The sequence below is a fragment of the Canis lupus genome, chromosome 2 (genome assembly GCF_048164855.1).
Source record: "Canis lupus baileyi chromosome 2, mCanLup2.hap1, whole genome shotgun sequence".
In the NCBI taxonomy this organism is placed as follows: Eukaryota; Metazoa; Chordata; class Mammalia; order Carnivora; family Canidae; genus Canis; species Canis lupus.
In genome coordinates, this window is record NC_132839.1 from 62,420,075 (window position 1) to 62,432,081 (window position 12,007).

The 12,007-nt window shown below is 64.5% G+C and overlaps 2 protein-coding genes across 10 annotated transcripts in view; both read right to left on the reverse strand.

Moving 5' to 3' along the window:
• Positions 1-520: 520 nt before the first annotated feature.
• HGFAC (HGF activator) lies at positions 521-8,970 on the reverse strand. 2 transcript variants are annotated; one of them, XM_072803643.1, is made up of 14 exons: positions 8,653-8,970; positions 7,900-8,080; positions 7,651-7,747; positions 7,307-7,386; positions 6,497-6,619; positions 6,260-6,391; positions 6,018-6,128; positions 5,747-5,921; positions 5,455-5,540; positions 4,472-4,727; positions 2,484-2,623; positions 1,857-1,997; positions 1,630-1,778; positions 521-787 (listed from the first exon to the last, which is right to left on the reverse strand). In XM_072803643.1, exons 1-14 carry the CDS (start codon positions 8,968-8,970, stop codon positions 605-607), a joined length of 2,172 nt encoding a protein of 723 aa, XP_072659744.1. In that variant the 3' UTR covers positions 521-604. The 2 variants fall into 2 exon arrangements, with proteins under 2 accessions (XP_072659744.1, XP_072659754.1); XM_072803653.1 differs by having other exon boundaries at positions 521-801.
• A 1,751-nt stretch (positions 8,971-10,721) lies between these two features.
• RGS12 (regulator of G protein signaling 12) overlaps positions 10,722-12,007 on the reverse strand; it is a 119,768-nt gene continuing 118,482 nt past the window's right edge. For all 8 annotated transcript variants that reach the window (XR_012019548.1, XR_012019547.1, XM_072803623.1 and 5 more), the window contains one exon: positions 10,722-11,235. Coding sequence is in view for 6 of the 8 variants with exons in the window: in XM_072803623.1 (XP_072659724.1) it covers positions 11,009-11,235 (227 nt within the window). In the remaining 2 variants the exon portion in view is untranslated. The remainder of the gene's footprint in view (positions 11,236-12,007) is intronic.

The window sequence follows — 12,007 nt, forward strand, 5'->3', positions numbered from 1 at the left end:
TCCCCGGACACCTGGGCCTGCTGGTTTCTTTGAGAGGGACTCTCTGGCCTTCTTCTAGGAAGCCATGCTGAGTCAGGGTGCCTTCCCGAAGCAAGACGAGGGCCCATAGCTCTTTCCAAACAACCTGCTTAAGTCCTCATGGTCCATGCGCTGCTGGACTCCGACCCTGCCAGGGTGCCTGGGCTCCAGCCCCAGCTGCCCACGGTGGGGGTGAGGGGCCTAGGGGAGTAGGTTCACCACAGCTGGGGCTCTGGAGAGAGTCCAGACTAGGTGCCCTGCCCTGACCCCTGAGCCTTGGGGCCAGAGCCTCCCTATGGGGGTGCAGGCTGCCTTCTCCACTGAGAAAGGGAAGGTGGGGAACTGGCCATGGCACCCCTGGCCACACCATCTACAAATGTGGGCCAGGGGCCTTGTGGGTAGCAGGGGGCAGGCACAGAGGCTTGGGGCCCTGTGGACCGGGTTCTGGCAGGTGGTGGGGGTGGGAGGAGTGGGTACAGAGGTTGGGGCTGAGTCAACTGGGTTCTTGGAAGCATCTTTATTATTAGGAGTCTAGGAATAGTGGGGAGGCAGAGGCAGGATGCCCCACTCAAGGATGGGTGCTGTCTCAGGAGGGATCCGAAGGGCGTTTAGAGGGCCATATCCGGTCTTTGATCCAGTCCACGTACTTGGCTACACGGGTATAGACGCCAGGTTTGTTAAGCCTCCCACAGCCGTCACCCCAACTGATGATGCCGTATAGGTAGGCCACGCCGTTCTTCTCACAGGCCAGGGGCCCGCCTGAGTCCCCCTGCGGCAGGGCTGCTGGTCAGAGCCAGGCGCTGGCTCAGCTCCCCCTTAGCCCAGGAATACTCCACCACCCACTGCTGCTCTGCCTCCCTCACCCTGGCCCTGAAAATGTCCCCAGAAGGGTCTCAGTGCACCCCCCCCCACCATGAGGACTCCCCAGGAACTCCCAAGGCAGACTTCCTGACAGCCTGGGGGAGGGGGACAGATGACCAAGGTATTGCCGAGGAAAGGAGCTACCCCACTTTTTCCCCTGCCTCCTAGACACCAGCGTCTGACCATTCACTCCAGTTCCTAAAGCTATGCCGTGGATTCCTCTCAGCTCCATGACCAGGAATGTGCTCCTCAATCTGGCTCCCCAAGCCACCCACTGGCACATACCCTACGTGGACCAGGTGGTCCTCATGTCCCAGGCTAATCTCCCCAGCTGCCAGGCAAACTCCTATTCACCCCTCAAAATAAATGCAAATGCCCCCTCCTCCAGAAAGCCATCCCTGACTCCCCACCCCCCCACAAAGTGTTTGTTGTATCATGTAGTCCAGTGTCAAACCCCCTTGCCACTTCTGAGTTGTGTGACCTTGGAAGAGTGACAGGACCTCGCTGGGCCCCAGTCTTCCCATCATGTGAGAGGGAGTCCTCTCCTCTGCCAGGGGAGTTTGGTGGCAGTGGCCAGGATGGCCTCTGGAATATGTGGGTGCCCATCCTTGGGGTGTAGACCACCGACTGGCAGGGGCACTCCCTGCCCTGGCTCCCTGGCTGACCCTGAGGGTCACAATCCCTCGTAGCCCTGAGCCCCCAGAAGGTGGGGGGCAGGTGGTCTTGAGACCTGGGACAGCCCTGGCTTACCTGGCAGGCATCAGACTTGCAGTCGAAGTAACCTGCACACAGCATGTTGGGGCTAATGTCTGCTCCGTACACCTCGGGGCTGCTGCACTTGTGGTCTGCGACCAGGGGGACCAGCGCCTCCCGCAGGGAGCTGGAGTAGCCACTCACATCTGCAGACAAGGTGCTCTCAGGCTGGGCAAGGCTCCCCGTGACCACGGCCCTGGGCCCGGCACCCCCACCAGACTCACTCTCATCCTGGTGGCCCCAGCCCGCAATTTGGCACTTGTGCCCAGCGGGGAAGGGGCTGCTGGGCTCAGGCAGGCAGATGGGCTGGACAAACTGGGAGCGGATGGCACAGCGGTCCCCCTTCTTCTTCAGCCGGATCAAGACTGGACAAGAGAGAGAGCAGAGGTCAGCCCGGGGCATGGGGATCCCTGCTGGACAGAGAGTGGCCGCCAGGGACAGAGGGGCTGTGGCCACTGGCATCTGTGGCCTGGAAGACCCAGGTCGGAGCAGGACTGGCCAGCCAGGTCTTCCTCACAGGGCGCCACTCAGCCTTACCAGGTTCCCTTGCTGCCCTGCACTACTCTCCTCCCCTCCCCTCCCCCACCCCTCTATCTCTCCTTTCCTGCTCCTCCCCTCCCCTCCCCTCCCCTCTCCCACCCCTTCCCTTCTCCCCTCCTCCTGCCCCTTCCCTCCCTTCCCCTCTCCCTCACCCCTCTATCTCTCCTTCCCCATCCCTCCCCTCCCCTCTCTGCCTGGTGCCTACCCACCCCACACACAGACACACAGCCTCTCTCCTGGCTCCGGCCTGGAGTGTGCAAAGTGCACACACATCCCTGGCCCTGTGGCACCCCAACATGTCTAAGCCTTACCCAGGTCATGGTCACTGGGGTTGAACACTGAGTACATGGGGTACGGGATATACTTCTCGATGCCAAACGTCTGTGTTACATCCGTTGTTTGGTTGAAGAAGTGTTGGCCTAGGACCACTAAGACACTTTCCCTGCGGGGGCTGTGCAGGGAGGCTGGTGGAGGCAGGACTGGGCCCGCTCCTCAGGCCCCCCACCTCAAGTCCTCCCCAGCCCCACCCCCAGGTCCCACCCTCAGACTCCTCCCCTCGCCCCCCACTTTCCTCGCGGTGGCTCTAGCTTCTCGGAGATAGGAGATAGCCCCAGGAGGGCAAGGCTGCAAGGCTGCGCAGGCCCCCTGCAGCCCTGGAGAGAGGCCTGGGCAGGGGGCAGGGAGTGGTGGGCTATGGCCCCATGCACAGTCCTGGCCAGTGCCATCTCTAATGCACCCCTTTAGTCACCTCTGGGGGCCTCATGCAGGTGGGGTCCTGGCTGATTGGGGCCTGAGTGGGTGGAGACCCTAGCCCTGCCTGGCGGGCCTGACCCAGCAACTATGTAGCCCGGTCCCCCACAGACAGCCCCTCATGCCTGCTGGGCACAAGACCTGGGCCGCCCCGGCCCCCATCCCCACCCTGGGTCTCAACAGAAGCCCACCCTGGCTTGGCCCCCCTTCCCTGGATTCCAGCTCCAGGCCACAGTGGGACCTCCCAGGCCTGAGGGCCTTCTGGAGAATGGGCTGCTACCCCCATGGGCACCAGCCAGCTCAGCACACAGTGGATTTGGTGCCTGGCCTCTGGACATAGTGAGCAGCCCAAAGCCAGGCCCAGAGCTGGCAACTCGTGGGTCTCGCTCAGGTGGCTCTCAGGCGGACGGCCAGCACACTCCAGGGACAGGGGGAGGACCCGGCTGGCTGAAAGGCTGCCTGAGTGTGGGGCAGGGCAGGGCGCCCCATGCCCCTTCTGGGGGGCCACCTGGGAGTCCACCTGTTCACCTCCAGCACCCCTGCCTGACCCCCCAGCCCCGCCCTGGACGTGAGGACTGGGTGCCTGCCCCCTCCCCCAGCCTCTTAAGCCCCCACCCATCTCTGTACTGGGGAGGCCTCAAAGGTCCCATTTCCCAGGCCCCGTGGGGAGCCTGCTACAGGTCTTGGCTCCGCACAGGGCAGGCCTGGTACCCACTGCCCCCACCCATGCTGTGGTCCCTGGGTGACCAACAGAGGCTCAAGGCCAGACTCTCACGCTGCCAAAACCCCAGCCTCTGATCCCTGGGATGCCACTGTCAGGCCCATCTTCTCCCACTGGACCCCAGACAGGGAACCCTGTGCCCATCACAGTGGAGGAGGGGCTGGCCTTCTGGGTGCGTGGTGGTGGGCCTTGCATCCCGGACTCGCACTCCCTTAGCTACCAGACCAGGCCTGACTTCCCACAGAAAGCTCAGCTTGCTGAGTGGGCAGGGCCTGCTTAGGGGGAGGAGGGGACACCCCCACCTGGGCAGTCTGGGGTCTGGAAGGGGTGGGATCTTCTCAGACGAGGTCCTGCCCATCACCCTTCCCTATGGCTCCTCTGAGAGCCCCCCTGCCCCGCCCCAGAGCAGGACTGGTGGGCTCCTGGGGCAGGGATTGGAAGGTGACCTGGGGCAGGTGTGGGGCTGGTCTCTGCTGCTTCCAGGCCCAGCGCCAGGCTGAACACTGAGCCCCTCCATGGTCAGTGGGGCGACAGGAAAATGAGGGACCAAGGATGAGGGTTATATGGGTAGGTGGGGACATGCAGGGACACAGGTGATAGCCGGCTTGTAGAGTGTGAGGACAGGCAGATTGGGTGGGTGGGAGGATGGTGATGGGGGGTGGGTGGGGCATGGGTGAGCAGTTAGGGGGGAGGCAGAGGGTGTCAGGGGACAGACACAGAGATGTGGAGTGGATGGTGGGTGTATGGCCAGGTGGGCGGGAGGAGGTGGGAGGCAGACCAGTGGATGGGTTGAACCATGCCGTGGAGGTGGTAGGGAGAGCCCCTCACCTATTGGAGAAGCAGTGCGCTGCGGACACCACCCAGCAGGTGTGGACAAGACTCCCTGCACAGAAGCTGTCTCCGATATAGATGGCGGCCAGCCAGGGGTGGGAGCCAGGCAGAGAAGATGAACCTCCGATGATGCGTGGCCGTAGGAAGGTCCTTTTCTTGTGCCTCTTGCCACAGGTCTGGCGCCCCACTGGGGCAGGCTCAGCCTGGCTCAGCAGGACCGCAGTGGTCAGAGATGGAATTCTGGCCAGGGATTCTGGGAGCACAAGTCACTGGGTCAACCTCCAGGGCCCCTTCTGCACACCCCCATCCAGAAGGGGCCCTGGCTGCCATCCTCAAGCCCCCAGGCGGTTCACCCGGCTTCCGCCCCACCCCAGGCAGCTCCTCTGGCAAAGGACCCAGGGCTCGGCCCCAGCTCTGCCCTCACAGGCACACGGTCTACTCTGAGCCCGGTTCCTCTTCTGTGGAGAACGAGACCCAATCAATCACAAGGCTTTGTGGGAACCCAGGTGGTGTGGCATACCTGGCAGATGTTCCTGTCCCTCTCAGCAGCCTGGGACCTCAGAGTCCCGGCTGGTCAGGTGGCCCGGGGACACCAGGGCCAGAGGGCTGGCTGGCCTCGTGGAGCTGGCCACTCACAGGGTCCAACTCCAAGGGTACCTGCTGGACCTCCCACCCCCATTACTCACCCCTAACCAGTACTTTCCTGCCTCTGGGAACCATCAGGCTGTGCTCAGGCTGGGTGGGAGCCCCCCAGAAGACGTGGTGACTGGCTAGCCTGCTCTGACCCCTGGTGCCAAGGCATTGCATGCCCTTGCATTAGCCCTGCCTCAGTGAGCCTGTTTCCTCATCTTTCAGATGGAGCAGTGGTCCTCCAAAGAGGGGAGGCCAGGCATGGATGGAGCAGGGAGGGCCCAGGGAGAAGTGCAGGGACCCCCATGGGAGTGGGGACAGCGCAGTCCCCTGCTGCACACTTTGCGCACCGCAGGCCGCCAGGCGGCAGTACTCCCAGGAGAGCGCACTGTCCTTGACCACGTAGCACCAGGGCCTCTCGTCCTTGTCAGGGTTCCTGGAGCGCAGGGAGAGGAAGGTGGGCCGGGGTGGGGGGAAGGGAACCCAGAACCCAGCGGGGCGGCACTCCTGATACGCCCCCCTCCCCAGCAGCGTTTCATTCGTTTTGCTGCAGATGGACATAGTGGCCTTGACCTCTGGCCCCAGGACAGACCCTGCCCACCCTGGGTGAGGCGGCCTGGGGTAGGCCCGGCCAGTGCTGACCGGCAGTAGGCGTGGGGGCCCAGGCCGAGCAGGGCCGCGGCGCCCACCGAATCCACGTGCAGCTCCTGGTAGAGCAGGTCAGAGTTCCAGGCCAGACAGCTGAGCCCCGAGGCCGCCGTGCTGGCCACGCCTCGATACTCGGTGCCATTCCCCACGAAGCAGCGCTGGCTGGGCACTGTGGGCAGCGTGGTGCGCAGTGAGGCTGCGTCCAACACTGCGTCCACCTTGACACCGGCCCCAGGGCACAGGGCCCAGAGGCTGACCCACTCACCAATGTTGCAGAGTCGCCCAGCATGGCCCGGCGGGCAGGAGCACACGGTGGTCCCAGTGGCCACGATCAGGTGGCAGGTGCCCCCGTTCAGGCACGGACTGCTCAGGCAAGCTGGGGAGAGGGCTCAGAAGCTAGGCCTCAGGCTTTGAGGGTGTCAGCCATAGGAGAGTGGGGTCGGGGCCTTTCAACCTGCTGCCTGTGGCTGGGGGACCCCAGGAAGCCCTCCCCTGGCCATGGCCTACCTGTGTGGCGGGTGCCCTCGCAGCGGATCTGGCCCCCAGCACACTCACACTGTTCCACTTGGCCCTGGCTCACTCGGGCCCAGCGATCGCCTGCCTCCAGGTGCTCATAGCGTGTCTCATCAAAGCATTTTTCTGGGGGTCACAAGTGCCCTGTGTACCGCTGCACTGGGGCAGGTGTCTCCTGTGCCCGTTCCCAGGCCCTAGCCCGGCCCCAGGAGCCCCAGCCGCCCTGCTCACCTGTGTCGCAGTTCCTGCCTGTGAAGGCCATGGGGCAGGTGCAGTGGTAGGACCCGGGGTCCTGGGTGTGGGAGCATGAGCCCCCGTTGAGGCAGGGGCTGGAGGCACAGGAGTCCAGGGCAGCTGGGGATATCCAGGAGGGGGCAGGTGTGAGGGAGCCCGGCCCACCGGCATGTCTCCCCCAAGCCCTGTCTGCCTGTCGAGGCCCTGCGGAGCCTCCATCGGACCTGCTGCCTTCAAGCTGCCCCTTCTGGGTTCCTTGCGGTGCATGTGTCCTAGGGAGGGGTACAGGCCTTCCTTCTCCTCCCAGCACCCCCTGCCCAGCACTCAGACCCTGGGCAAGCAGGCCTCTGGCTTGGTACCAGACACCCCGGAAGCCCTGTCCCCATCGGGGAGCACGGTTCCCTCCTGTATTCCCTGGGACCCTCAGTAGGTAGAGCTGAGCTGTCCATACCTCACTCTGCGGGCCCTCATCTCTGTCCAGGGCTCTTCCCATGCAGCCACAGGGCCCAGCCTGACCACCAGGGGGCGCCTTGGCCCCAGCAATGACCCAGGCAGCCCTGTGGCTCCAGGAGAGGGCAGGGTCCTGCCTGGGAGGGGGCCCCCAGGGCTGCAGTGTGTAGGGTCAACCCCAAAGTCCCCTCCTGCACTCCAAGCAGGGACCCCTGTCCCCTTGGCTCCCACTCCCATAACTGCTCCCTTAGACTCGCTCCTGCCCCAGGCCCAGCTGGCTCCTAGCCTGGGCTCAATGCCCCCCAGCCCACACCCCTCCCCCATCCAGCACATCCCCCCCCTCCCCTGGGCACCCACCTGGGCCCTCCCTGGACACCGGAGCCTGCACACAGTAGCCCCAGGCCCTGTCGCGGTCATAGTTGTGAGTGGTGGCACACCTGGGGGTGATGAATCAGGTGGGGCCCAGACCAGAGACCTGCCCACCCGGCCCGACTCTCGCAGGGCACCTCGACTGCTGATGGCTCTGGAGCTCTGCCCTCGTCACGCCCACCCCCACATTCCCTGTCGTATACCAGGCTCAGGCTGGAGTAGGGAGGGCAGAGGGCAGGAGGGTCTCCAGGGTGGACAAGGGACCGTGGGGACCTGGAGGAGGGGAGGCCGATGGGCTGTGCTTGCGGGCCTTGCCCCAGCCCGGGACCCACCACTTCCTGTGGGCGCTTCCTTCTGAAGTGCAGGCGTGGAGCATGCGGCCGCCATAGCGGAAGGGGAACCTGCAGGGCTGCCCATCCACTGTGAGCACTGCAGGAGGGGTGAGAAGGGTCAAGGGGCTCCCGTGCTGGGCACCTCTTGACCCCACATCGCACACCCCGCTCCCCAGCAGCCGCCTGCGTTCCTCCCCACCCACCCATCCAGGTGTAGCCCACCGCCTCCAGGAAGCTCTCCTGACCCACCTGGGTCCCCAGGGCTGCTGCTGGAGGGAGCTGCCCTGGGCGGGGGGGTGAGCCCCCTACCACGGGGTCCCTGTGCCTCTGGAGCACTCGTGGCTGGGGTCACAGGGGTCACCGAGGTTACAGGGATCATGGGGGTCCCAGGGGTCACTGTGGCGTTAGGTTCTGGGGGTTCTGTGAGGTTCTAGGAGGAGCCAAGAGGACTGTGATGGTGTCAGGGTGGGACGGCCCCCCCCCCCCCTCATGCTCAGGCCCCGCTGGCTGGGCTGGTCACAGTCCCCAGCCTCAGTTTCCATACCGGAGCCCGTAGGTCTTAGAGTGGAAACCCAGGGGCCTCTAGCCACTGGCTGTCCCAAGGCCTCTGCCGAGCCCACAGGGTTAGATAGGTTGGGCTGCGTGTCTGCCCAGACTGGGGCACCCCTGCCTTCTAGCTCAAATCCTGGTGATCTGTTCTTAGGGTGGACGAGAGCAGCTGAGGCCCTCAGAGGTCCCCCCGCCACCCAAACAATGGGACTCAAGAGCGGCCCAAAGGGAGGGGAGTGGCCCTCATGCCCCCGAGTGGGGGCCCAGGTCAGACCCCCAAGCCTCTTGTCCCCCAGGCCAGCACAGCACCCACCTCACCCACCAAAGGCCAGGAAGCCAGCTTTCACCATGTTGGGTCCCCCTCCTACTCCACAGCCTTCCCTGGCCCCGGGCCCCCACCCCAGAGTGGGCACAGGGAGCCCATGGTCACAGCGCCATGGGGTCAGTGCTCACCCCACCAGCCTGGGGCTGAGCCCCGTGAGGCACCAGCAGCAGCAGCAGGAGCAGGAGCAGGGCCATTCCCGGCAGGGGGCAAAGGCTGGGACCCCAGGCCCAGCGCCCCATGGCTCCTCCTGGGCTGGCGTGAGGGGGCAGCAGGAGGCCAGAACAGCCACTAGGGCAGGGGGAGGTCAAGGCCTCCTGGAAATGATTAACTCTGGCCGCCTCCAGTGCCGGGCCCACATGTCCCCCATGTCTGCTGCCCAGCTCACCCCGCCTGGTCCAGGTGTCTCCCTCTGGCATCAGCCACACGGGCCTTGGACCTGACAACATCCTCAGGTCTCAGCTTAGAAGCCATCTCCAGGAAGTCTCCCAGGACACACAGCCAGCGGGGGCTTGGACTCCTGGCCCCAGCTTCTGGCCCCCACCTCTCCACAGGGCTGGCCACTATCTCTCTGTGAACTATTGGTAACCCGAGTGGCTAAGAATACTGAGCCTCCTAGGCCTGGAAGGTGGGTGCTAGCCCCATAGCCAGAAAAGGCCAGGCACAGCGGAGGGTGTGCTTTCCCTGCTGCTCCCAGGATAAGCCTGGGGTGGGCACCCTCATGGGCGTACAGCTGGGGAGGTGGGCAGCACCAGAGCTGCCAGTCCACCTGCCCTAAGTCAGCAGGTTGCCCAGGAATGTCCCCTCCCCCCTGGGAGGACTCCCTTGGGCATCTCCTCCAGGAAGCCTCCCCCCCCGGACCCCCTCAGCCCTGGGTATACCCCCTCACAGCTTGGACAACCTCTGTCCAGGGCTGCCCACACTCCACCCTGAGCCCTGGCCGGGACCCGCTGTCTCTGGGTAGCTCTGGTCCCCAGAAAAGCCCCAGCCAGGCACCCAGGCACCCAGGCACCCAGGCACCCAGGCCCACCAAGGGCCACAGAAACCTGGCTTAGAGTCCTGCCCAGGTCTGCATGCTCTTTCCATCTGTGACCTGGAGTCAGGACACAATTACAGTAGGCCCACCCCCAACTCCACGGGTCCCAGAATGCATGACTGGGGGCTGCGGGCAGAGCTGCCAGGGTTCCCCATGAATTAGCTCAGCTGTCCACAGGCTGGCCCTCACTTTGGTCAAGGGATCAGCCTGGCTCTGCAGCTACCTCACTGCGCACCCCACCCCCAACACCACTCTCTTTAGGCCCTTGTTTTGCCATCTGTGCAAAAGAAAGGAGAATGGAAACTGGGCCACCTAGCTTGGTCTGTGGTGGGTGCAGGGTTGGGGAGGGGCCTGAACATCAAGTGTGGTATGGGGGACACCATGGGTGCAGGTAGGGGAGCATGGTGGGTGCCAGGAGACACGACGGGTCCTGGGTGCAGTAGGTGATGGGTGCCCCCCTTCCAACACCTCCCAAGGCTCCACCCAAAGCACTGCTCACTGGGGGTGGCTCCCTAGAAGCAACCAGAACCACTTCAGTGGCCTGGCCCAGTACTTGCAGTTTAGGCCCCTCCCAGCACAGGGTCCCTTAGCGCTCAGCTACTCGATGTTGGGGTTCTGCTCATCAGCCCTGACGGGAGGCCGACCAGACCTGCTCCACCGATAGCACACGGTGGCCCTGCCCCACAGCGTGGCCTGACACGCGCCCTCTTGCCCAGGCTGCGGCCACTCTGTGATCACACTTATCACAGCCTCGGGGCCCAACCCCGCCCAGGCCCTGCTGCACCCCATCCCCCACATGAGGCAGAGTACAGGGTCCCCACTGCCCCCAGAACCCAGACAGGAGAGCACAGGGAGCCGCGCGGCCGGGGACCCCCAGCTGAACCCTGCCCTCATGGGCGGCCACCCCCAAAAGGGGACCCTGCCCTGACTTGTCAGGCATGCCACAAAGCGGATGTGACCAGAGGCCTTGATCGAGAAGGGTCACTTCCTCTCACCCTCCAGGACACCATGGCTGTGAGCCCTGTTAGGTTGGCTTCCTTCTCTGCCCACGCTGACCTCAGCCATCATCTCCTCGACCCCTCTCCTTGATACACGGGCCAAAATAATGGCTTCCCGAGGGCAGGGTCTCTGACCCCAGCACCCAGCACGAGGCTGACACTCGGGGGGGGTCCCCAAAGTTGATTTATTGAGGGAAGGCTAGAGGCCGAGGGGCAGCAGGGCAGGGTCTGAGGAGCCCTCTGAGCCAGCCATGGCGAGCGTCCAAGGCTAGGCCACTCTGCCCTCGCCTAGTTTGGCTCCCAAAGGCGTGGTGGCCAATATGGCCCCTCCAAGGCCCTCGAGGTGATATGGGGCTGTCCCCACGAGATCACAGGCCTCCACACGTGTCCAGGTGAGGCAGCTCAGATGCGGCGGCAGGAGGGACAGCCAGTGGGGATGGGGCTTCAGGCGCCTCAGACGAAGGTTGCATGGTGCTGGCTGGCCTTGAACTTGGTAGGCCCAGCTGGGACGGGGCTCAGGCTGGGGAGCTCTGATGTCAGGGGCCCACTGGCCTGTGACCTCTGGGGACCTGTCCGCACCCTGGGGATGCTGCTGACTTGCCCGGGTGCCAAGCCAGCCACACGGTCCACGTCGATGATGGTGTTGACTGGGAGGCCTTGGCTGCCTCTGGCCCCGCCTCCTGTCACAAGGAGAAGAAAGAGACTGTCACCTGTCTGCCCTGCCCTGGGCTCTGGAGCCCTGCAAGCACCCAGGGCAGGAGACCACACCCCACCCTCATCACTCAGACACAAGTGATCTCTGTCCTTGGGTGCCCTGGGCCTGGGGGAGAATGCCCGACCTCAAGCCTCCGATTTGGCAAGCCCCCAGACCTTCCTGGGCCCCACCACCACCCAGAACAGCAGAGTGCTCTCAGCAGGTGGGCTGCACAGGGCAAGCAGGGCCCAGCCAAGGGGGCTTTGGGCAGGAGTCACAGAGGTTGGTGTAGGGTGACAGAAGGTGGGGGCCCTGGGTAGGGTCACCCATGCCCCTCAGAGCCCCCACACAGTGGAAGCCACAGGCTCAGGAACAGAGCTCAGCTACCTGCTGACCCACCCTATCCCAAGCTAGTATGGCCCCTGGTTCCTCCTGGTGGGGCTAGGCCAAGGGGTCCTCAGAGAGGTGGTAAGTGGGATGGGGTCCTTGGCCACGCCAGCAGACTGCAGGGGAGGTACCTGTGCCTAGGCTGGTGGGGGTGGTCCCGGGAGGTGGGTGCTGGGCCCTCAGGGAAAGATCCCTCCCCGGGCACTCCAGACCTCCACCTACAGGCCTCAGTGGGCACAGGCCCCAGCCTCGCTTCTGGCTACCCTTCCCAGCCCTGGCCACCTGCTTGTCCTCCTGACTGTTGCCTCGGGGCTATGTCTTCACCCTCACAAACTCCTGAGTCAGGCACCCCCGACACCTTCCCTTCCCAT

Bases quoted from the DNA above. Each gene is read 5' to 3' on its own strand.
- HGFAC (XM_072803643.1), bottom strand. From the start codon at position 8,970: ATGTTGTCAGGTCCAAGGCCCGTGTGGCTGATGCCAGAGGGAGACACC. The intron at 8,081-8,652 runs GTGAGCACTGAC...GGCTCCTCCTAG, and splicing joins CTCAGCCCCAGGCTGGTGGG to AACCTCACAGAACCCCCAGA. The intron at 788-1,629 runs GTAAGCCAGGGC...GCCCTGCCGCAG, and splicing joins GCAAGTCTGATGCCTGCCAG to GGGGACTCAGGCGGGCCCCT.